This window comes from Halichoerus grypus, chromosome 5, assembly GCF_964656455.1.
Source record: "Halichoerus grypus chromosome 5, mHalGry1.hap1.1, whole genome shotgun sequence".
In the NCBI taxonomy this organism is placed as follows: domain Eukaryota; kingdom Metazoa; phylum Chordata; class Mammalia; order Carnivora; family Phocidae; genus Halichoerus; species Halichoerus grypus.
The window spans coordinates 130,458,820-130,485,170 of NC_135716.1; the positions used below are offsets into that span (position 1 = coordinate 130,458,820).

Below are 26,351 nucleotides of genomic sequence, written 5' to 3' on the forward strand. Positions count from 1 at the left end.
TTCCCCAACTCATTATCTAGGGTGTCCACAGGGCCATGGTTTAGTTATTTAGGTTCTTTGGGATATAAGAAATGGAGTACCTCTCAGTTACCTCAAGCAAGGGGAGGTTTATTGTAATAAAATTATATTGAATATTATGGGCAGGAATATGTAATCTTGGGTTGGAGGATAGATCAGGATCCAGAGACTCAACATGTGGAATAAACAGATTTTCACACTAGTCTTCCACCAACTTTGGACCTAGCTATTTTCTACCTGCTTGACTGTGTTTCCATTACCAACTGCCAAGTCTCTCTCTCTGCTGTCAATATATGTTCTTAACTCCATAATTTTTGCTTGCTTACAATATCTCCTTCCTCATGGCTCTGGTCCTGCTCTGGTCCTCATTTTCTTAACATTTCAAAATTCAGATTCCCTGAGAGGAAATTTCTGCCATGTCAGTTCACTGTTCCTTGACTAGCAAGGTCATAGATCAATGGCTAGCCTATGGCTTGGGTTTGTATAACTTTTCCAATTGGGTATGCCTGGGATGTATAGAATCCTTATACAAAATATGGCAGCCTATGGCTGCCCCATCAGCAGGGTTTGTGCAGAGGAATTTCCCTTAAGAGCATCTGTAGGTGTGACTGGCATAACGAATGGCATGTTCAGTATAGCTGAAATAATACTAGCTAATACTTCCTGAAAGCTTCCTCTCTGTCCCTGTGTCAGGTTCTGTTCTAAGCACTTCCTATACATTCACATTGTTCCCATTTAGCTGAGGAGGAAATTGATGCCCAGCAAGTTTAAGTTACTTGCTCAGGATCACACAGCTAATAACTAGTGGAACCTGGATTCTAGCCATGTAGTAGTTTTAAGGTCCATTGTATTCTACACCATATGTGAGATTTTATCTGAGATGTTAGGAGGGGTGGTTTGTAGCAGAGACTAGAGACAGAGAAATCACTTAGGGGACTAAAGTGGGTTGCAGTGATGCAGTGGGTGGACAATAAAGGAGGAAATAAAAAAATGCAGAATGGATTAGAAAGAGAGGATTTCTCAGACATGCACAGGAAAACAAGAGCCACCTGGATTTGATGATAAGTTGGAACAGGGGTTTTGAAATAAATATTCAAATGAAACACATTATACATGCCCTCCTAACGAAAAAACAAATTGGAGAATACATTTTAAATTCCTTAGCAGTGGAAAAAATGATGAATTGACTGTTTGAAAGTAGAGTATCTAAAGACTTTATCAAGTGCTATGGAAGAAACTGTTATGTTCTTTCTTACAGAGAAGTATCATACCGTGAAAATGTCCCTGCCTCTAGATATCCCCCACAAAAGGCTGGTTAGACTAGGTTATTGAGAAACTCTGGTTTTTCTAATTTAGTCAGAATTTTGAAGGGAAAACGTCCCCCTTCTTATTTATAGCATGGAATAAAGAAAATTTCCGGGTGAGCTATACCTTCAATGTTGATATTGAAGCTTCTCAGAGTGCCCCCAGGAGACAAATGTGAGGGCCAGGAGCTGTAATAGACGTGGCAGAGGCGTGAACAATATTCCACGAGAGCCAGAAGCTAAATCACCTATTGCTGTCTGTGGGGTCTGGGACACTGCTCTCAGAAGCCAATTTTTTTCCAAAACTTGTGTCCGAGTCTTAGACTTCTTTGAGTGGGTAACAATCCTGCTTCCCCCGTTGCTATGCAGCTCTACCTGATCTTAGTTCTTCTTTTTCATACCCTATACCTCTTGATGAAAACTCACACCCCTCCTAAATCACTTTTATTTCCCTTCTCTTGAATTCTTGGGGTGTTTATCATTTGTCTTATCGTGAGGAAAACAGTGTTAACTGTATTCAAGGTATATTCTCTTTAGAATATATTTTAATGTTTTAAAAAGGAGAAAAGATAGAATGCCTTCAAAAGACCAGGTTTAAATCAAAGTATTAGAGGCCACCTAACCTAGTTATTTTGTAATTTCTGTTGGTCAGGGAGGCTGTAAAAACCCCAAAGATGAAGTTCCACTGAGAAGAATATATACAAATACAAATCTCCATGGTTCTCATGGAGAACCATGAGAACAATCATTAGAGGGGAGGGCCTGGGTCTATCTCTTTTGTTCCTCTGAGAAAAGAGCAGAAAAGGAAGGACAGTTTTGAAGAGTAAGAAGGGAGAACTGTTTCTTCTTGTTGGGTTGGTAGTGTGAAATAGCAGGACGCAGCGTAGACATGGTGAAGATCAGCATGCGCATAATGACTGTAGATGATGCACCAGCTGTATGCATTTCCTTAGAACTTTGCTGAAGGTTACATATTTATCTTTATTTCTTATACAAAATAATTCATTAATTGATTTTTTTAAATCAGAAAGCAATATTTTTATAGTCAGGTAATGAATTAAGAGCCAAAGGTCTAGTTTCTAGTCCTGGTTCTAGATCTACACTTGAGCAAGTCACTTTACCGAGCTTTAATTTTTTTCACTTATGAAATGGAAATAATATCAACCTGCTTAGAGACACTTTATGTAAATCATTCATTTAAACATCAAATAGTAATTAAGCTGTATTGTGGAAGCCTCTGGTCTAGTCACTGTGGGTGCATCAGTTGAACAGAAGCAGATAAAAATCTCAGTCCTTGTGGGGCTCATTGATTAGTATAATGGGCCAGGCTTTCTCCCTCCCTCCCTCCCTCCCTCCATTTCTTCCTTCCTTCCTTCCTTCCTTCCTTCCTTCCTTCCTTTCTTAAATAGTTATTTGCTGAATAGCTATTATATACTATAGGGGTATTTATAAGTGGATCAAATCTGCAAATTAATTGTTGGGCTTCGTGATGGAACAGAAATAAGGAAGGTGAAATTTAAATGGGACTTTGCTGCAAACAAGCTCTGTGACTATAAGACATAATGTTAACTCATATCCTTAGCTGTAAATGAGAGAGTTAGATTGCATGATCTCTTTAGCTTTAAAATGTGCAGTTTTGTTTATTCCTACAGGGATCACAATGGTGACTAAGAACTCTCTCGGTCTCAGGATATGGGTTGCAAATTCCAACAAATAAGATGATGGCAAAAGGCACTATGTTATACTCTGGAGTGTGATTATATGCCATTTTCTTGCTATTTCAATTGTTTCCCTACTATGTTATACCAAGGTAGGAGTCAAAAAGTGCATAATACATATTATTGTCTGAATCTGGGGAAACTCATTTGATATCAGAAGCCTAGATTTGCATTTCAACAATCTAAAATTACCTCTATTTTCCCCTCTCAAGTAGGTCAAATTCTGTTCCTATTGACTTATGTGTTTTACTTACTACTTTGACCAATGACTCCCTTTTTACATATCATAAAAATAGAAAATTTGGAAAAAATTAAATTTAGTTCAGCCCCCATCAGAATAATTTATTCATTCTAGATTAATGAAGTTTTATTATATTTGTATAACAAGAGAGGGACAATCTTATAAATATTAGATCTTTCTTATAAATATTAGATCTTTCTAATATTGTCACCAGAGATGACAATAAATATCCAAAGTTTCCAAGACACTAGTTTTACTGTCCTGGGGGTGGGAGACAGTGAGGTCACATGGATTGTAGTTAGCACGTATTCTGGAACCTGACTCCCTGCATTGGAATCCAAACTCTGCCACATGCTGCTGGGTGACCCGAACAAGTTGCTTAACCTCTCTGTGTCAGAGAGGTTAAGCAACTTGTCAAGAAAAGATGATAACAGTGCCAACTTCAAAGAATACAATTCATTAATATTTATAAAATCTTTAGAACAGTGCCTGAAAAAATGGAAAGTACTTTATAATTTGGAGCTATTATTTAGGAGAGAGTTGAAGGTAGAGGAAGTAGGAGTAGCAGGTGTAGCACATAGAGAAGCTGGGGGTAAAAAGGGAGGTGAGAAACTGGATCGCATGCACAGGAAGGGGAAAAGGTCAGGCAGTCAAGCACAGGTGTTTCTGTGTCTTTTATTTCTTAGGCTAAGGGAAGTCTGAATATTTGAAGGTGGCTGGAAAAAAGTGAACAGAAAGATGGAAGAAAGGAGGGATGGCTGTGGGGGCAGGGTGATCTGTAACAAGGACACAGGTAATTAGAGGTGATAGGAGGTAAGTACTTATCGAATAGTTATCTGGGTTCCTCAGAAAGCCAGCCAGCCAGCCTTTACAGTATGTTATGGATCTGGCATTGAAATCCTGAAGAAAACAGTGCAGACTCCCATGCTGTTCAGGATCAGGCAGTGGAAGGGAGAAGTTAGTGAGCTACTGTGAGGTGAGTGTCTCATCCGAGGACACTAATGACATGCTAAAGAGGAACTATAGCCCTGGAGTACAGCTGGGTTATTCTGGAAGGAGCCTCACAGACAGACCAACGCAGTCTTCAACAGAGGCAGGGCGGCTCCAGGAACACAGGCGTCAGGCATCTGCGGCCAAACCACAGACGGCCCAGGGGCCACCAGCAAGCCATGGCAGGAGACAAAACAACTAGCTGTGTTCAGGTGTCTGTGGGCTGGCTACTTCCACATCAATGTTTTTATCACAATTTCCATAGGAACATAATGTGGCCCAAGAGGCAAATTCAAATTGAAGATCACACACATACACATACACACACACACACACATGCACACGGAGTCTTTTCTATCTTAACTGGAGTCTTTAAAAATATCCTGTAATATGGCTTAGAAAATAAATTTGCTCTAACTGAAATCTTTGGGCTCTCCTATCCAGAGAGAGACCAGCATCGTTGGCACATCGGGTATCATACATATTTGGTAATTTGGGAAGAACACACAGAGCTATGAGCTTAGCTGGAACAGGAGGAAGAGGACTTATTTTGAGCAGGAAAATCTTGGGCAGCATAAAGGACACCATCGTCGTGGCGACAAGGGGTAAGATATTTAAGAGCGGCACGTCAGGGCCTGTGCGTCCCACATAATCAGGAAGACCCATACGTGAGTGTGGATGAAAACCAGTGTATTAAAGGGGTGAAGCATTAAAAAAGTTTGGCATTGCCTGAGCTTTAGTGGGTTCTACATAGGGTTTTGACCCTTTCTCTCTGCCACCCGAGGGAATTCTTTTTTAAAATATCGCTTCTCAGTGTAGATTAAAAAGTTTTGTCCCTAGCTAAAGAGATCCTAGGCATCAGGAGCAGGAGTGGAGAAGATTATTTTCAACAGGACAGCCTTTCCAGAGTTCTCCAATCTAGGCACGCAGCAACCTCCTCCACTACCACCAGCTAAACTTAACTTGCTAAATATGTGGCTGGTAGTGTATCCCACAAAACTGGAGTCCTACCCAGAACCTCTGAGATACCATATAGCAGTTCTATGTACCCATTCCCAGCTTCTACTTGTTTTGCTGCGAACTGCTCACACTGTGACCTTCAGAGGCTCACACAAGGGCAGAGCCAGAAGGGCCTAAGAGTTCTGTTCCCCCCAAAGCAACCATGACTGATGGATGTGGGAGTAGAAAAGCCTACACCCCTGGTTAATAAGTGAAACAAACTTTGACATGTAATTTATACTCCGCAGTTTCCCAAAGGTTCAAACTGAGGCTGGAATCACTTAAAATTTCACTCCTGCTTGGCTTCTCCCTCTGTGTCCTACTTTCCCACTTCCTTACTCATCTTCTTTTTTTCTTGGAGCACATTCTTAATAAGTCACTTGCATACAAATCTTTGTCTTAGTTTGTGCTTCTGGGAGTACTCAGCCTAGGACAGTCCTCACTTATTCATTCATTCATTCATTCAGTCAGTCAGTCATTCAAAAATGTGCACTGAGTGCCTAAGTGCCTTCTTCCCAGTCTTGGGAAGAAGAGCAATATATATAGTTAGTTAAAATGTAACAATAGATACTCTTAAGGGAAATGTGGGGGATATAGAAATTACCCATTTCTAAGCCAAGGGAAACTTTTAATATATGAACATATTATCACACCTGAAAAAGTGACATACATATAGTAGGTTCTTGTGGGTGCTGAAAAATTTGATCAGTCTTTGTCTCATACTGTTGACCATTGAGGAGAGCCAGTCAGTTACTTAGAAATTGATTTAGTCACAAACATTTATTTGGCTCCTACTGCGAATTAGAGTTTGAGAAACTGACAAAGTATAATTTGACTAATGTGTACAATGCTATAGGAATACAATAAAAGAAATAATACTTTTCCAAGAAAATGAAAAGCTGGGGCTTGGAGGGTAAGTAGAATGAATTTTGGACAGAAGTAGAGAGAGGCATTTTAGAAAGGTAAGAGCAAACTCCACAGTAATCAGGTGTGAAAAAACATTGGCAAGTCTCAGAGTGCATAGTTTAGGGACTAAAGCAAGGCTCCCATAAAGGGGAGAGTCAGGAGATTAGAGATTAACCTGGAGATACAGGTTAGAGCCACTCAGCAGTGGGTCTTCGGTACTCCAGAACTTTATCTTGTAGCATTGGGGAACATTCAAAGATATTTAGGATTGCCAAGGTTTGCCTTAGAAATAATATGAGGGTGGCTCAGTTGGTTAAGTGTGGGACTCTTGATTTTGGTTCAGGTCATGATCTCAGGGTTGTGGGATAGAGCCTTGCGTCGGGCTCCCACTCAGCATGGAGTCTGCTTGAGATTCTCTCTCTCCCTCTGCCTCTGTCCCTTCCCCTGCTTGAGCACTCTCTCTCTCTCTCTCTCAATTAAAAAAAAAAAAAAAGAATATGAAGGATGTGTTCAAGAGGAGAAAGACTTGGGTCAGAACATTAACTAGTTAAAAATTGTTCCTAGGTTAAATCATAAATAATTTCCAATATTCAACCATTTTTGATCCGAAAAAAATGTCAACTTCATATAGTTCAAACTGATTTGCTAGCCAAGAAGAACGGGGGTGAGAATCTGAACAATGGCACAAAGACTGGAGGGAAGGGGTACAATAAAAGAGACACATAGGAGAGAAAATGGGCATGAAATGAATGATGCACTGGCTGTGGGGCCAGACTTAGCTGCAGAATATTAGGTGTGACGGTAAAACAGAGTTTTCTGAGAATGATGGAGTGAATCACGGGGTGTTTGTCAGGGAAATAAGGCCCACCGGACGAGTGGCTTAGAGAGTGCAACAGGGAACTGTACCATGCTTCCCATTCCCAGCTCTATCCCATGTTACCTTGCAGCGCTTCATTTCTTCAGTTCCTTCTTTTTAAAGATTTTATTTTTAAGTAATCTCAACACCCAACATGAGGCTCAAATTTACAGCCCTGAGATCAGGAGTCACATGCTCCACCGACTGAGCCAGCCAGGCGCCCCTTCAGTTCCTTCTCTTTCTGCTACTTGACATTGGACAGACATATGATATCCAGATTCCTACAGTTGTATCTGCTCTTCAAGTTAAGCCAACAAATAATGCAACCCCAAGTATTAAGTTAAAGCAGGCCTCCAAACAATAATCTAAGTAGCATAATAGCAGGAAGAGAAAAACCTAGTGGTCGTCTAGGGCAGCTACCCAATCTAACTAGATTGTTCTTTAACAGGGGCACACAGGGGATTCCGAAAGTCTCAGAGAATAAATAGAAAATCCTGGTTGTTTTTTTTTTTCCTACTCTGACCTTAATTCTGACCACTCTTCCAGAGCCACAATATTTCTGTTTTTTTTTTTAATTTAAATTCAATTAGCTAACATATAGTTCATCATTAGTGTCAGATGTAGTGCTCAATATTTCTATTAAAAGTGTCACTGAACTTCTTCTGTTTGTGCTGAAATAGAAATTGGCCAAAATGTAATTTGTGTTACAAAGAAGACATGTCATTTCATTGTCCTTCAAATAACACTGCTTTCCTAAAACAGAAATTATCTATTTGCTTAACACAGTCAGGAATTGGAGAACTACATGTCTGTCTGGATAGCTTATATCATTTACGCTACTTGAAATGGGCATGCGCACACTGTTTAAAATGATCTAACTAAACTTTTGAAGGAAAAAATACTCTAGGAATCCAATAAAAAAGACTGACTAAGGAAACATTGAATTTGATTTCTTTCTGCTTTTTCTTGTAACACTTCTTTGTGAGAATTTAATTTCATTCTGCTACTTCTTGTAAGAGAATTAGTGAGAAATGTATACCAAGGACATTTTTTTCTTAGTATTTTTTATTGAATCCAATGAATTTAAGCTATTATTTGGAGAATATTGTTCAGGGATGGGCCTCAGCCAATAGTACAGCATTGTTCATTCATGCCACAAATACTGACTGTCCATGACCTACGTGCCAGGCACTGTGGTAGCTGCTGGAGACACAATGGTGGGCAAAACTAGGCATGGTCCCTGTGCTCATGAAACTTGTAGTGTAGAGATAGCAACAAATGCTAAACAAATAATCACAAAAATAACTTTGTTTCCAAACTACAATGAGCTCCTGAAAAGAAAATAGTGGGTATCACATAGTGGGGGACCAGTCCTAGTCAACAGGATATTCTCTGAAGAAGTGATATTCCAAGTTGAGATCTGAAGGACAAGTAGGAGTCAGCCAGCTGGTGAGGGAATTGGAGGAATACCGTAGGCAGCAGAAGCTTCAAGTACAAAGGCCCTGCGGTAGGAAGTAGGATGACACTGTTCATGATATTCATAGATGCCTAGTGCAGTCTGAGCAAACAAAGCTGGAGTTGCAGCAGAGGCTAGATCAAATAGGACCTTTGAGGTCCTGTTAAGAATTTGGTCTTTATCCTAAGAGCAACAGAAAGTCACTGAAAGCTAGAAGGTGGTAGAATTGGATTTACCTACACCAATCATTTGAAGCCAGTGAGTTTTTATTCAGTATTTAACAAGTGCTGTGATAACTGCTCTAGGGATTTAGAAGTCATACTAGGCATGGTCTCTACCCTTGTGTAATATCTGGTGTGAGATTGTAAGAGGAAATAGAGGGTGTGTCAAAGCTTGGAGGCAGAAATGAGATAGTCTTGGGAAGATAAGATCTAAAATATCTTTATTTAGTTGGCTATGGCCAATGCAAGTTGATGTATAGAGTTCTGGGTCTGCTTCTCTTTAAGAATGTTGAAGGAAGAGTCATCTGACAAAAGGAGTCATCATCAATAATTCTGTCCACTGAAACCCTCTGTCTGTTCACAGATCAGGCACCACACAAACAACTATGCATCCAGCTCCACCTCCTTACCCCACCAGTGCTCCTCAACCTTGATGTGGAGTGACCAGTTGGAAAGGTGAGATTTAGAAGCTGTCTAGATTTACAACATAGCCTTCCCCCATCTCTGCTCTGATCTGCCTTCATGGGACAAGGACGGAATATCTCTAAGAACCAAAGTGCAAATTAAGCACACACACCTGATTAAGGAGGACTAGATTCCTTTGAGGAGTTGTTTTTACAACTTCACTTAGATTTCCTCCAACTAAAATTCTCAGACTGGCTCCAGGCTGATCTTGTGACTGGTCAAGTCTCATGTAGTAAAAGATCTTGCGTGTCACTGACTTTTCATACGAAGAACAGAGTCCAGGAGGATTTTAAGGCTAAGCTACCTTGTTTTGATTTGACATCAGAGCTCAGTGTACTTCCCACATGGTCAGTACACTCTTGCTTGCCCTTTGACTAGACCTGCTTTGTAGAAAACGTGTACTTCAATGAAGGGACACTCTAGAAAGCAGAACATGATGCTGAATACAATGCATAGTTGGTCATATTAAATTTCAAACATTAGCTTCCTCCCTCAAACACCTTACTTCAATATCTCTGTTATTGACTGTAGGGTTAAATGGTCATCTGGGTGTTACTCTACTGTGTGATCTTTTTTGTTTTAATGAAAGAAGGTGAAAAGTTTTAATTATGTTTTTTCAAACATAGCGTACTTGGCTTTTCAAATAAGTTGAACTCTTCATTGTAATGGACAGACAGCATGTTCATTTTACTTCATTCCCTGGGTGAGGCTGGGTTCAATGACTACACTACTCCATGTAAGTTGTTAAGACGGATGTGGACATTTAAGCAGCTCAATGTCTTTGGCCATTTGTTCTCCCATGATTGAAGTAACTAAAAGATAATCACTTCTGTCTCTCAGGGGAAGATCAAAATGTGTTTTTCAATAGAGATGTAGCATGCGACAATGCCTAAAGGATACCAATAAGCTGGTTGATTCTGGAACATAGCTTAAGTCCCGGGGCCAATAAAATTTTTACTCAACTCACCTTTATGGTCCTACATCCTTCTCTTAAATATCTGCATGTAATCCACCTATTCTGGGCATTTTTTTTTTTTTTCTGTAAACACAGATTTCCTTGGAAAACAAATGAAAGGAAAAGAAGGGAGATATCCAGTTCCCATTTCTTTATTGGTGGGCTCATTCTCATTTCATTTCTAATTTTTAAAGTAAATTCTATTGTCCTTTCCCTTCATTATGAAAATAAGCCAGGCTCTCTACAGAAACTTTGCAAAATAAGGAAAATTAGAAAGAAAAGCAGCTTCTTAAACTTTACTTCCACTACTCAAGAAAATCTCACCATCATTTTAGTAAATTCCTTTTCATCTTTTTCCCCTGCACTTTCCTTGATTTTGTTTTACATACTTAGGATAATATTATATGTGCATATTGTATCTTGTTTTGACCCAATTTAACATAAAAGAAACATTTCCCAGACTATTTATAAATTCTTTAAAAAGTAATTTTAATACTTACATGTATCTATTAAAAGAATACATTGTAGTTTACTAATCATAATCTGTGTTCAAATTTGGCACCACAAAGAATGGAAATATATCATTACCTAAAGACTGAAATGCAATTTAAAAATATTTGTGATTGTTTTTATCAGAAGTTTACTTTAGGAAATAAATAGCATGTAAATTTTTAATATTTTTTAAAGATGCATATAGTGTGACTGCTTTCCAGGAAACTATAGAGATTTGAAATTTCATCAGGAATGTTGGAGAATTTCTGCTTTGCTTCATCCTAACCAGCACTGTATATTATTTTAAAACACACACACACACACACACACACACACACACCATTGGTTTGATAGGAGAAAAATTGTATTTCATAGTTATTTCAATTTGCTTTCTTCCTTTTATCCTTCTAGGGTATATACACTGATTTGGGGCTTGTTTTTATGGCAAGATTATTTGACCACTCAATGTGTCTACAATTGATACAGCATCATGGTTTGATTATTCTACTGGACTACAAGTTTGGAAACCAGAAAAATTACTTATAAAAAAATATACTTAGCATAATTAAATAATTCAGAAGCTTAAGTGATCCAAAATACCAGAGTTATTTAAATTGCTTTTATTTACAAAACATACGTGTAACTACTTCAAACAAGAATGTTTCGATGTCTAAGACATATGTATTTCTCACTTACACCTTCTCCTCACACCATACCAAAAAAGTACCCCTACCCATGCTTATTACATCTTTCTCTCTCTATTCTAACAGATAATGAAAGAACGGAGCTGACTTTTTATTGAAATTCCTGCTTCCCTGAGTTTGTGTGTTTCTTCCCACCTGAGAAGGAGAATTTATGTTTGATTTGGATTGTTTCTTCATTTTCATCTTTTTAAAAAATTTAATGTTTTTTCTTGCCAGTAATACCCACTGAAACCAGGTTTATGATCATAATTTGTGACTTTGAGTGTTAAATTGGCTTCTGGGACTAGGTTTTGAGGACATTTTTAAGAAGCTGGGGGTGATTTCACAGATAATGATTGGTGAAAAAGTGAGAAAAAGAAAAACCCATTTTCTAGGAGTTTTCCCCCACTTCAAACCTTTGCCTGAATCTCAACCAGTGTGGACATCTTTGCATTTTATGGTAGTTTTGATTTTATAATGAGTTTGAAAAAATCAGTATAAGCTTTCAACAGTGAAAAGTCAACATTTTGAGAGAAAGAATTCAATTAATAGGACATAAACTTTAATGGGATAGAAGAGGGTGCCGGATGGAGGCAAGAGGGCATCATGACAGAAGATACTTATGCCAGATGTGTGATGAATGTATTGGAGATATCGTGTCCCTCTGGGCTAAGCTTGGAACTAAACATCTTTAGGTCTGTATTCTGGTTATGTGTCACTGTGTAACTCAGCAATCAACGTCAGTGTTATTTGTCTTTGGAGACTGAAAGTAGTGGATGCAGCTAAGGGCTTTCCTGAAATGTCACAGGAAACAATACTGAGGCTACATGATTAACTGTTGTGTTAGAGCAATAAAAATCCAGGCGCAGCCCTCTGATTTACCACTATCTGTTCAGGATTTCTTAAACTTTCTTCCCACGTGGCATACAAAAAGGTAAAATTAATAAGTGACATAGTTATTCAATATCAAATTTTGTTACTTTTTGAGAAATAAAGAAATCTATTTTATCTGAATTGAAATGAGAAACTCTATGAACTTTTAACAAATACTTTTGAGTCATTGGATGTCTTTCAGATAATGTCCTTACCTGTTTGTAAATTCAACCAATCTTTCTTTCTCTTGCCTTTCTTCCCCAACCCCGCCCCTTCCTCCTTCTTTTTCCTCTCCTCATTCACTTAATTCAACACATATTTATTGAGTGTCCTTCTTTAAGCACTGTACTAAGGGCCATGCTGTCACCACCTATGAGGACATCTTAGGAAGACACGATAATATGGTATCAGTAGTTTTGCCATAGGAGCCTATACTGTGACTCCACTCTCCTCCCTGTCAACTAGATTAAACCAAAACAGTGAGTCATTCCTTGAAATAGTTGAGTCAGTTGCGGGTTAGCTGGAAACCACAATTATTTTCATTCAAACTTGTATTTTAAATGGCTTTATGTAACTCACACGAAGATGATGCTGTACACAATCCCTTTATTCAGATTTAAATTCAATGAATTTTATTGAGCAAGTAGAATTTGCCAGCAATCATAAGAATGCCCATGCTTCTGTTACTGCTATCTGCCCATCATCCATCCATGTGGTTGTCTAGTTGCCATATGTTTTTTTATTTTATTTTTACAAAAGAGGCCTAGGGCTACAGAGGGCTTGCCCAATGTCACATGGCTAATATAAGTAAGAATTTAGATCCAGTGTAAGTTCTTTGATTCCAGGTTTATTTTCTTTCTATAGTACAGTGGGGATGTGAGATCTGTTTCAATAATATTCCATTTCTAAGACAATGTGATGTAGTATTAGAAGCATGGGTTTTGGAATGAAACTTGGATTTAAATCCGGCTGTGTCACTCACTAACTCCATGACCTTGAGAAATTTAATTAATTGCATTGAATCTCAATGAATTAATCTATAAATTAAAGATAATAAGACTTACCTGTGGGGTTATTGTGATAATGTATGTAAAGTGAGTCTAACAGAGTAGATACTCAGTAAGTACTGACTGCAATAAATTATTTATCCAGACTTATCTCCAGCTATATAATATGAGTTCTCAATTTCAACTACAAACTGGCTTCCTGATTGTGTAGGCTTACATGTCATGGACAGAATCAACTTCAAATCTCTTGATGCTGTTCTTGCTTATAATACCTCATGATTATTTTTCCCCATGTAAAACCTACACTTCTCCCACATGTACAAATTTGACCTTGTCCTTGGGTCTTGAACAGTTAAAGTATCTTTTTTCTCTTCTTAACTCTATGCTACTCTGAAGTTACACAGTGATCATTTTGATGATTATTGTATTATTCTTCAAATATTTTCATTATGTATGTCTTTTTCCCTTAACAAAAATTCTATTTCATGGTGGACAGGACCCTTTTCTTATATTTTCTTCATAGATCTCTTAGCACTAGTGCAGTATTTGACACCAAGAAAGATGCTCCTTATTTGGTAAATTCTCAACAAAAGTAACATTTATGTACAATATTAGCAGTTGCAAATTTAAATGAATGTGATAGAAAGCCCTTTATTTCCATGTTGCTATTTAACTTGGGAAATTTTATGTTAAACTTTTCTGATTTAAAAATGGTAGTCCAGGGGCACCTGGGTGGCTCAGTCGTTAAGCGTGTGCCTTCGGCTCAGGTCATGATCCCAGGGTCCTGGGATCGAGCCCCACATCAAGCCCCGCATTGAGCCCCGCATCAAGACCCACATCGGCTCCCTGCTCCGCAGAAAGCCTGCTCCTCCCTCTCCCACTCCCCCTGCTTGTGTTCCCTCTCTCACTGTCTCTCTCTCTGTCAAATAAGTTAATAAAATCTTTAAGAAAAAATAAAAATGCTAATCCAGGCAGAATAATCACTTGTGGTTTAACATGATAATGTTTATTAAAATTCTATAGGTGAAAGTCATAAGGTAATAAAATGATTGGAAAAGTTTGAAAAATAATGACTATTTGGTAAAGATATTTCTCACATAATTAGGAATGATCTTTGTCCAATTAGTTTGAAATCTGATGGAAAGACAGTATATGTATGTATAAAATACTTTTGAAGCTTTAATTTTTAATCCACAGAAATGTATCCATTTCATTAAATTCACCCAAAATAATAAGTTCTGTAACATATGTTCTCAAATATTCAGGATCATGATTCAGCAACACACTGATTTTTAACAAGTGCTTTCTCCTCATTTTTTAAATTATCTTGCATAAACATTGATTCTCATAATTATGTAATGAGGTTACACTGAGAATAGAACTAGCCCTCAAAATAAAATGAATTTCTGCCAAAGAGTTACATGTGGAGAAACAGGGCTTGATCTACAGTTTTATTGTAATTATAGTACCCACTGTAGAGCTCTGTGGAATACATATGCAAAAAAATCCGTGATATTAATATGCTTTGCAGCTGAGTTGTATAGACCTGGTTCTTGACTACATATAATATATTCTGTGTAATTTTAGACCTGTGATTTTTGTGTTGGAAGAACGAATTCCTGCCTACTCCCACCTCCATCTGATTACAGATTTCCTACAGCACCACCACAAGCCAATGTGAAATAAACAAACAAACAAAAATAAACACCCAACTATGCTGCTCTCAGGAGAGGGTATTGTGAAGAGGAGTGGCATATAAGGGAATGGCATACAGGGAATATTAGGTTTGGAAAATTAGGCTTCTATGAGAAGCTACATTTATCCAAATTCTCCCAAGGAGGGAGGAGAAAACTAGAGTAGTTATGTTTTATATGTAAATGTGTATATGTGTCTTACAGTTATAAGTGGATTTTGGTCCATGAAATATATGAAAATTCAGACAGAGTTGAATTACTCCACATTTTTACTGTCTATAAGAATGACTTTTAAAAATTAAATAATAAAACCCAGATTATAAAGGAGCCATATAAACTATTTAAGAGAAAAATTTTTTTCAACATCTTCAGTAGTTGGAGGCACACTCAAAAGAAACTTATTGCTAAGATAATTATTCAGGTACCTTAAGGATCCGTATAAGATATACCTAGCTTGATATACTTTTAATGACGATGAATACTTCAATGTTTAATTGTTGTCTTAAAAATATTTGTGCTCATATTTTTCATTAATCCAGGCTTTTACTGAATATTTTGTTAATTCAAAATATCTCTAAGCTCATCCCATGGATAAAAGTGTTTCTCCATTTCATTCAGGTTCTAAGGCTTTATTTTTTTATTATCTGAAGTGCCTTTTTATATAAAAATGATTTGTACAAAATGTATTTTTAAGAGCTTTTATACTTTGTTTTAACAAAATTCTCAATCACATTGTAAGCTCCTTGTGGGCAGGACCCATGTTTATGTTTTATGTATCTCTTGTACCTACAGAGCCTAGAACAGTACTAAGCTCACAGAAATTACTCAATAAAAACTTGATGGAGAGGCTAAGTGGCCAGACTGCAATCTATGTGAGTAATGCTTAAGACAACTAGGTATGCGCACTATGGGTGAGGGTGGACAATTGTTTCTCTATTTACTCTTCCTCTTTGATATTATGCCATTAAAAAAATTAATTCCAGTATAGTTAACATACAGTGTTATATTAGTTTCAGGTGTACAATATAGTGATTCAACAATGCTATACATTACTCAATGCTCATCATGATAAGTGTGCTCTTAATCCCCATCACCTATGCACCCATCCCTCCTCCTACCTCTCCCTCTGGTAACCATGTTTTTTCTCTATAGTTAAGAGTCTGTGTTATGTCATTTTGTCTAGTCTAAATTTGAGTGGCACAAGGGAGTCTTTTCTATACTTCTTGAAGAAAACAACTGTAAATATTTGTTGAGTATGGGATGATTACTTTTAGAAAAAGAATAAATGAGATAAATATAAGTCTGCATATAAAATAACTTGTCTTTTAGTTAGCTATGTCATTTCTTCTTACCTTAGTATAGAGCTGGATTTTAACTCTATACCTAGAGATAAATTAAGGTATTGCTGAAAATGGATAGCCTGTGAAATAAAATGAACATAATTTGCCCATATGAGGACAGTAGAAAATTTTCATCTTATGAATTCTTTGAAGAAAGTATAGTGTACTCTTTTTTGGAAACAAGTAAACCAGAGCCTTAGTAAATGAACAATAGTCTTTATTTGATTTCTTAATGAAAGTTAGTAATTGCTGATTATAGTTTTCATTAGTTTATTGATTTAACTTACAACTTAAATGTTGAATCCTTTTAAATGCTTTGAAAATGGACAAGAAATACTTGTGCAGCATTACCTTGAGAAAATAATTTTTTAAATGACAGGTGTACATAGAAAACATGAGAACTTAAGCACTGAAATGCTATGGCACAGGAAGGGCAGAAGGAATTACACACCAAGAAGAGCGCCTAGGTGGCTCAGTCGGTTAAGCGGCTGCCTTTGGCTCAAGTCATGATCCCAGGGTCCTGGGACTGAGCCCCACGTTGGAGGGGGGGTGTCTCTGCTCAGCAGGGAACCTTCTTCTCCCTCTCCCTGACACGCCCCCTGCTTGTGCACGTGCACTCTTTCTGTGTATGTCAAATAAATAAATAAAATCTTTCAAAAAAAAATTACACACCAAGAAAACACAATGCCATTAAAAACACAAGATTAAACCAAAAAGAGACTACTCATAGAGATGCAGGAATAAAACAGAGGGGTGTAAATTTGTTACAAGATTGGACAAAGTATGATCAGTAATATGTGCTCCATAAATTCTTGCTGATTGGTGCCGTGGTGGTAGTGGGTGATGCTGCTGCTGCTGGAGAAGAATAAGAGATAGTCAAGCAAATTAAGTGAATGTCATACTAAGAGAATAAGCAGGGATTGGGGAAAAGATAATAATATATTTTCAATAAGACTTTGGAACAAAGGAAAACAAACAATTGAGGTCATCTCTTTTCTGTATATCTAACCATCCTTTAAGTTCTGTTAAATCTACAAGTATTTCTTAATTCTGTCTCTCCAACTTCACTGCCATGGTCTATATCTACGCCTCCATCATGTCCCATCTGAATTACCCCAGTAACTTGTGTCCTACATCTGGTCTTGGACCCTTCCATTATCTCCAGCTGCTGCCACTGTGATATTTTGTTAATAAAATGAAAATCTGTTCATGTTATTTTCCTTCCTAACATCCTTAACATTTTCCTATGGCCTTCAGAATAAAGTTAAAACAACTTAACTTAGTCCATAGGGCTTTCTACAGTCTAGTCTCCCCTGAGCTTCTGGTGTCCTCTTCCATGTCTGCCTTGTTTTCCAGCAAAGCCAGACTGCCATCCCACGTCTTTGTGCTGCTTCACACAGGCTGTTCCTTCTATGCTGGATACTCCCTTTTCTTCTCTACGTGATTAAACCTAACTCACCTCTCATGAGTTTCAGCTCAAGTATCAGTTCTTTCAGGAAGTCTTCATGATAAAACCTCTGTCTGTGCTGTAACTCGCTGGCTTATTTACCCATCTTCTTTGCATGGCCAAGGCAGGGAATATGTATCTCATCTCCGTGTCTGTTGTGTGACATAGACTTGGCATTCAACAAGTCCTTGCTGGTGAAAGAAAGAACACAAAGAATATGTGCAACAATGAGCTATGAGTTTGAGCAAAAGCAATAATTCAGGATAATTCAAACCGTGTGTATGTTACTTAAAGCAGGCAGTTAGCCACACTTCCTGAATAACCATTCAATGCTTGGCTTTCCAGTCACAGAACTAGTTATATATTTACACTTGGCTTTGGCAGAGATTCTGTGGAGGTAACAGACAAAGCTGAGAAAGAGCCCCACAATCTTATCTCACTTGGCAAAAGTTTAAATGCAAACTTAGAAACTCAAGGAGAAAAAACAAACTGAAATATTGCTCTCCAACTTCATCCAGCATTTCTTCAAAGGCAGAATAGTGTAGTCTTGTAGAGGCAGCTCAGTCTTTAAGGTTGGATAGTCCTGGGTTTGTATCCTGACTGACACTAGGTAATTATGTGACCTTGAAGATTCTATATTTAATATCCCTTAGCCTCAGTTTTATTATCTGTACATCAGAGTTAACACCCATCTTATAGGGTTGCTGCAAAGATTAGAGATGACACGTGTGAGGCCATTATTCTTAAGACCACTGTAAGTCCCCAGAGGTAAAAGATGGCCCAAAGAAAGCCATTTACAGGATACCTCAATTTTGAGTAAGCAGCTGGAATTTGAATCAGAGAGATAGAAATCATGTGTGTGCCAAAGCAGCACACAAGCATAATAGGGCCCCAGGCAATTTTGCTATAAGCTCTTTGCAAACCTCCAATTGCCCTTTAAGGAGTTAACTTGAATTACCAACAGCCAGCTGCTGAACCAATGGGATGTCCCCTGCAGGTGCCAGCAAGAATATTCCTGCAAAAAATGAGAAGGTGGTTTTGAAATAAAACTCACACATAAGTACTTGTGACATTAAAGAGGAAACAGCCTGAGGCTAGAGCCTCCATTAATATGCAGAGCAAGATGTGGGTTATGGGATAGTAAGGAACAGAAGAGAAGTAGTAGAGTCACCAGTAAAGGCTACACGATCTGGGCCTATTTCAGGTTGGTCTCTGGACTGCATCATGGTACCAGGGCCAGTTGGTATTAAGAAAGACTGTCTCCCAGGGCCATCTGTTCATGAAAATAAGGGGTGAGGTTCTAGGTTTGGTCTACAGGGCAAATAGAATAGGGTTACAGAACCCAGTTGTGCTACTCTTAACTCAACCTACAATTACTGCCATATTGCAAAACCCCCCCATTGATACCACATGGGAAAATGATAGATGCTGTAAGTGAACTCAGAGATTTGGCGTAGCATTTCCTGAACTTAACTAATTATACCGATCATCCAAAGTTTGTTAAAATAGAAAATCCAGGTCTCTCCTCTGGAGGTTATGAGTCAGAAAGTCTGGCATGGGAACCTAGTGTTCTTTATTTTTTAAAATAAGCTCCTCCAGATGAGTATCTTCATCAGACAGGCTTGACAACATTGATATAGTCCAACAGTTCTCAAAGTATTATCCCCAGACCAGCAGCAGGAGTATCACTTGGGAATTTATTAGAAATGGAAATTCTTTGGTCCCATTCAGATCTACTGAATTGAAATTGGTTGGAACCCAGAAATGTGTTCTAGAAGCCCTCCAGCTGATTCTCATGCACATGAAAGTTTGAGAACTACATATATCAAATGTGTTAACGAAGACCTGGAAGCTGGGAGTGTAGGGTAGTAGTAGGAATTATGCCTAGTCCAAATTTTTCTAGGACTTGGAAAGTCATGGTTTCAATCCAGGTGCTGACTGTTGATCTTCCCTTGATATTACTACCTTTTTTTTTCTATTTTCTAAGCAGTGGTTTGTTTTTGTGGATCTCATTTGGTTTCCCAAATGATGAAAGCCATGTCCCCTTCTCCTTCCTGATACAAAGGTACTTCATTATTTATTTTCTTACTTGAAAGCCTTCTGTTGCTTAGCTCCCATCTAAGGACATTGGTTGAAAGCCCAATTGACTCTATTTATGATTAATGTTCATAGTTCTATCAAAATGTTTTTCACTATTAGTATGTACTGACTGAGCTGCTACAATATTTTTTAAAGGGAAGTATAAGAAGAAGACAAACTGTCTTGCTCTCCTTCTAAGTCTCACTATTTTTCATCCTTTGGAAGGCCAATGCACTGCCTAGAGATATTGTCCATTTTAAAAATAGCCATCATTTTGAAGGCTAACTCCTGGGATCACAGCTAACATGCAAATATTCCCATTTAATATACAGGAGCAGGGATAAAAAAAGGAATCATTAATGAGCCAATGAGACTATTTGCTGGCACAGTAGTGAAGAAGGTGTATTAGTTTGCTAGGCTTCTATATCAAAGAACCACTGACTGGGGGGCTTAAACAACAGACATTTATTTCTTGTAGTTTTGGAGACTGTAAGTTAGACATCAAGGAATTGGTAGGGTTGCTTCCTTCCATGAGCTGTCACAGGAGAATCTGTTCCATGCTACTCTCCTAGTTTCTGGTGGTTTGCTAACGATCTTTGGCATTCCCTGGCTTGTAGACATATCACCCTACATAGTGTTCCCCTTATGTGTGTGTCTTACATCCTATTTTCTTCTTTTTATAAGAACACAAGTCATAGTGGACCAGTCTATTGCAGTATGACCTCATGTTAACTAATTGGGTCTGCAGTGGCCCTATTTTCAAATAAGGTCACATTTTGAGATACTGGGGGTTAGGACTTCAACATATGAATTTGATTAGGGGTGAAGGAGACAATTCAACCCTTAACAGATGTGTTGTTTGATTTAGGGAGGAAGCCACATGTACACTCCAAAATAATAAGACCTAAAATGGTGCTGCTTCTGGATTTAATGGGTTTAGGGATTGAATAAAAATCTCAATGTGCATGCCAGCCCTGGCTCCAATTAGGAAAGATAAATCAAAAGTGATCATATGTCTGACACTGAAATATCTGCAAGTTTTTCCAGTAAATAAACAATACAAAGCTCATAAACAAGTGTTAGGAAAGATATTTGTGTTGTTTGTATCAAATTATAAATGATCAAATTAGACTAAAGTCAAATTGCTCTATTTATGTTGGAAAGAGTGGGAAGTTGTAGGACTAACTGTAAAGTTATCAACTCAAGTTGATTTCATTGCTTTGAACAGTCAGATTTTTTCCCTGGTAGTTTCCAAATAAAAGCAATATACTCACCTAGAGGTTGAAGTTTTAAGGGAAGCTAGATGCTACCCACTTGAAGGAGGGTAATTAAGGAGCACCTGGGTGGCTCAGTTGGTTGAGTGTACAACTCTTGATTTCGGCTCAGGTCATGATCTCAAGGTCATGAAATTGGCCCAGTATCAGGTTCCACACTCAGAGTGGAGTCCGCTTGAGAGTCTCTCTCTGCCTCTGCCCTTCCACCTGCTTACATGTGAAATCTCTCTCAAAATAAATAAATAAATAAAATCTCTGAAGAAAAAATAAAAAAAGAGGATAATTAAGGATGTACAAAGTCATTTGAAAGAGGCATTTAAATAGGTATATGATGCTATTAGTGAACACTGAGGGTAATAGTAGTCTAGCTAATGCCTTCTTGAGCTAGATTAGCTTATTTGGAGATTTTTAATTACAATTTTGTGCTTGTACGTAGATTTGCCTTCAAAAGAGCATAACAGGCAATTATATCTCTCTTTTATCTGCTAATTAAAGTCTCATCTTGGGTTAAGGGTCAACTGCTTCTCCTACTCTTTTTAATGTCAAGGTCCAACTGTTGACACCAATTCATGATGGAACTTTGGAGGCCTCTAAAGGCTATCCATGATCACATTGAACATTGTTTGGCCTTTGTTTCTGATGCACATATTGTTAATCTGATCCTGACTTAAAGGTTGTGCCAATAAAATTCCATTGGCTGTTCTTTTTTATTTCATCCCTATATTTACATACCACCCCCCGTACTTTTAAAAAAGCTAAATAATGGTTCACAAGGCACGTACTTATGTTCCAAGGAAGTGATGCAATTGTTTTTGGCAAAATAATGAAACTTTCAGCATAGTTCTGAAGTTCTCTTTGTATCAACACTTCTTGCTGTGTTTTCAGTTAGAGTGGGAGATCTTGCCAACAACTGGCTGTTACTAATCTGGTTCACAGCTGAATAAATCATTTTCTTGAAACAGTTCCCCATCAAAACCTAATTATAAATGCCTATAATTACCCAGGGTATCTGTCTATACACTAATGGTGGTAGGAAATAGAGGAACTGCATTGATATGATCCATTTGACGACACCCACCACGTACTTAATAATCTCACACTTCACATTTCAGACTCTGAAACAATAAAAGAAACTAGCCTTTCTTTAGGGTGGAGATGGCGATCCAAACCTGTAGATGTTCTCCTCTTAGGCAAGGATGGAAACAGAAACTGGCGGTGGCATAAACAGGAAAAGTTTAGTTAAGACCAATCTTAGACTGGGCATTGGGAAATTCCTCTGTGTCTTAGGTTTACATTAGATAGCTGGTTATTTGTCTGAAAAATAAATGTATAATTGTGTGTAGAAAGGAGATCAGTGGCCCTAAAATATATTTCTGTAACAATTCCAGTGATGAATGCATGATAAAATCAAACAGAATTATAAGTCTTTCAAGCAGGAGGTTCTGCTTCGTGAACCAATGACCAATTTCTCATGATATTTTTTTAAAGATTTTATTTATTTGAGAGAGGGAGAGAGAGAGCATGAGCACGAGTTGGGGGAGGGGCAGAGGGAGAGGGAGAAGCAGGCTCCCCGCTGAGCAGTGAGCCCTACCTGGGGCTTGATCCCAGGACCCTGAGATCATGACCTGAGCCAAAGGCAGATGCCTAACTGACTGAGCCACCCAGGTGCCCCAATTTCTCATGATATTATCAGAAGTGTTACAAGAAGTTTTTATATCTCTATGTCACTTCTGGGGAAAGAGGACAAGGTCAGGATAACTACAAGTGCTTCCAATCTCTGCTGATAGAACAATATCAGATTGTTCAGAGAAGGAGAATGTCTCCACCACATTTTAGAACTGTTCTTAATAAAGATTTTTCTTCCTCTTCCTTCCTCCCCTCTTCCCTCTGCCTGTCTTCCTTCCTTCCTTCCTTCCTCTTTACTTCTTTCTTTCTTTCTTCAAATATTTATTAAATTATTGAAATCCACTTGATTGTGTGTTACTTGGGAATAGGAGTTAGAGAATGATGTGAATCTATATAATGCAAAGGGAAAGGAGAAGTAACATTTTTAAAATTTATAATATATAAGTGTTTTATTCACTATCCCATATAACACTCACCACCATCCCACAAGATTATTACTGTAAACTTCTTATTTTAGAGGTGAGAAACTTGAGGCCCATCTCTAGAGTAGGACTTGATTAACTCACTTTCCCAAGGTCTATAACTTAGATGCTTGAATTCCTATTCAAACCCAGGTTTGCTTGGCTACAGATCTTGTGTTTTCACTGTAACCTTCAAGATGTTTCCAGTGTTTAAGATGGTCTGCAAATAGACAAAATGTTAGAAATTATGTTAGCTACAAGAAAGCAATCATAGTTCCTTAGAGAAATGATGGGATTTAAAAATGTAGCACTCTTCCCCATTTCCTTCTCTCTTCATGTAGGAGAAGGTGAAAATGCTCTGAAGCTGTGGGACTTTTTTTTACCAAAACACATGGCTGTGCAGGATACCTCACCTCAATTTCATTTTCAATGATATATTTCTAGTTTTTTTTAAACCCTTGTTCTTTTTTCCTTCTCTTTTTATATTTTATAATTTTATTTATAATTTTATAATTTTATTTTATAATTTTATTTACAATTTTATTTATAATATTTTATAGTTCTTTTTATATTTTATATTTTATAAATGTAGAAAACATAATTTCATCTTCATTCTGTGATAGCATATGCTGTTAAAGTCAAGAGACAGTATTGAATTTCCTTCCCCAGAGGTAGAAGGTCCTGCGCTGGTGAAGGGAAAGAGGGCAGTAGCCTGGAAATCAGAAGTGCTGGTTTGGGATACATGCTCTTCCACCTCCCATCTATGTGAACTTGGTAAATGACTTAAAAGCTTAAAGCTACAGTTCATCATCTGCACCAAAGATCTTAACGCCCTTTTGCAGGATCGCTGTAAGGCTTGATATGAAGACAGTACAGAAAGTGCCTATACATTTTTAAGAGTCATGCAGACACCCCACTCTAGCATGGCCGGTCCTGAGCCCAGGGAACACCCTGCTGAACTATCATGGTACCGACCCCCCCCCCCCAACCCCACACACTCCGGAGAGCTTCATCAAAGTCCTCTCTAAAGACTAACCAGGAGACCTGTCTGGCTTAGCAGACCTAACAAGCTAGAGGCATTCTCTCTGTCATCCTGGGTTCAGGTGAAAGGTATCCCCTTGCCCTTCTCCACCCAAAGGCTCAAAATACCACGTTGGAGCTTTAGTCTTCTAATGTAAGTTAATTCTTACAAAAACACAGCTATTTTAATGAATGATTTAATGAGAGCAGTTTGTGACAGTGGAGTGGGAGGAGGGCAGAGAGCATCAGGCACACAGAAAGAGACAGAGAGGTGTGCTCGTGACTAGGGGGGAGTCTGCAGGGAGACAAGGAGAAGTGAGGGGATAAATGACAGGTTTTATCCCCCCATTTCTGCAGATTCTTCAGATTCAGTCCTTCCTACATGGATATATTCTTCTAGATTTTTAGTCTATTTGTTATTACCCTTCTCAAAAATGCCTATTGTCATTGAACATCATCTATGGTTTGGCGTCCTGCTTGGCACTTGGCAAATTGTCGAGCACACTTATGCTATTGTCTCTTTTTTACAGCTGAGAAAAAGATGGATCAGAGAGCAGGCAAAGTGCAGAGAATGATGAAAAACAGGTCCATTCGAATGCAGACCTCCTGACCTTCTGCCAACGATACTGTCTGTCATACTTCCCTAATTTGGACATTTGTATTTCCCTTCACCTAAAGAATGTGAAGGAAACTTTACAAGGCAAGAAAACAACGTTATACAGTAGTGGCAGCCTCAACAACAATAAAACCCCAAATCTTAGTTTCTTAAAACAACAAAAGTTCTTTTGCCTTCACTTAGCTTGCCTGTTGAGAGTTGGGTGTGGAGACTCGGTTGCAGGTCATCCTCATCAGAGACTCAGGCTAACCGAGGCTTCCAACATCGCTGGACCCCGCAGTGGTGGAAGGGAGAGCGGCAGAGCATAGAGCAGCACCCACATACTTCTAGAGCAAGCAGCACGCTGTGCCAGTCGAAGAGAGTGAGGAAGATAATCCTACTATGTGCCGAGAAAAAGGAGAAGTGGGAGTACTAGTGAACAGCACTAATATGTACCCCAGCATCTCAACAGAAAAGATAGAATAAAAATGAAGAAATTAACTGCAGAAGTACTGAGTTTAGAAAGCAAGGTCCCTTTCAGCTCATTGTTTGATTGCAAGCCCTGCTTATTTTAAGCCTTTTTCATGTGTTGACTTACTTGCACGGTGGGAGATTTTCAGCAACTGGCACCATTTTAAATATGAGGAGATACAGGCATATTTTTAGCAAAGCTGAAAAAAACAGGTTGGTCATGGAAATTACCCAGTTTAGATTTAACAGCGTATGGTTCACAATTGCTAGACGTTGTTGCTTTAGTAAGTGGAAAATTTTTCATACGCATGGTGTTAACACAGCACATCTCTGGAAGAAATGCAAGAGTGTTTTAGTATTTTGTGTAGAACAGATGTATCTGGAGTGCTTGTAGAATTTGGTGCCCTTTTCAGGTGAAATGAAGCTATGGATCTGTGAACTGATCTGTACACTGTCCAGGTTATTAGTTATGTCCAGCATATTCTTTTTTTAAATTTTTATTTATTTATCTGTTTTAGAGAAAGAGAGAGCATGAGTTGGGGCAGGGGAGACAGAGAGGGAGGGAAAGGGAGAATCTTGAGCAGACTCCAGCCCAGCATGGGGCTTGATCTCACCATCCTGAGATCATGACCCGAGCAGAAACCAAGAGTCCCACGCTTGACCAACTGAGCCACCCAGGCTCCCCTATTAAAGCACATTCTAATTCAAAATCATTAGACTGGTAAAAGCTTCTACTTTTAAGATTCTGTAAAACCTACATTGACCTTGAATTAATAAAGCTAGGAAGTGCGATGCATGTAAAGGTCTTTAAGGAAGGCAGGGTTCATATCCCCATCCTGAAGTTATTTCCTGTAAGATCCTTAGTTACTTTCCTAATTTTTAAGGCTATTTCTCATCTGTTAATGTGGGGCATATTAATAAGTACATGTGGCTAGTACTACCACAAAATATATCTCTACCTTCCAAATATATCTCTATACTGTTCACTACTCTTCATCTCGAATACTCCTAATTCATGCAAAACTCATCTCTCAGCTAGACCACCACTGATAGCCTCTTAATGATTTTTCCTCTTCTTTTTCCAGCCCATTCATTACTCGGTAGACATAGGGATATTACTCACCCGAGGACTTTTGCACATGCTATCCCACTTTTTTCCC

General features: G+C 38.2%; 1 protein-coding gene and 1 long non-coding RNA gene across 20 annotated transcripts in view; one reads left to right on the forward strand and one right to left on the reverse strand.

Annotated features, from left to right (window-relative positions):
* PTGER3 (prostaglandin E receptor 3) overlaps positions 1-26,351 on the forward strand; it is a 188,225-nt gene that overhangs the window by 67,817 nt on the left and 94,057 nt on the right. For 2 of the 14 annotated variants that reach the window (XM_078072907.1, XM_078072911.1), the window contains exon 3: positions 9,074-9,165. The exons of 7 other annotated variants lie outside the window; for them this stretch is intronic. In XM_078072907.1, the coding sequence (XP_077929033.1) occupies positions 9,074-9,165 (92 nt within the window). Of the gene's footprint in view, positions 1-4,715; positions 4,877-9,073; positions 9,166-11,391; positions 15,731-24,655; positions 24,912-26,351 lie in introns of those variants that run through there. 5 more of the 14 variants (XR_013448116.1, XM_078072912.1, XM_036121335.2 and 2 more) reach the window with 5 other exon arrangements.
* Positions 16,419-26,351, reverse strand: part of LOC118554064 (uncharacterized) — a 75,925-nt gene continuing 65,992 nt past the window's right edge. The window contains exons 1-4 of one of the 6 annotated variants that reach the window (XR_013448122.1): positions 24,930-25,117; positions 18,624-18,680; positions 17,678-17,856; positions 16,419-17,070 (exon numbers count right to left, since the gene is read on the reverse strand). This is a non-coding gene — a long non-coding RNA (uncharacterized LOC118554064). Of the gene's footprint in view, positions 17,857-18,623; positions 18,681-24,914; positions 25,118-26,351 lie in introns of those variants that run through there. The other 5 variants (XR_013448118.1, XR_013448119.1, XR_013448120.1 and 2 more) reach the window with 5 other exon arrangements.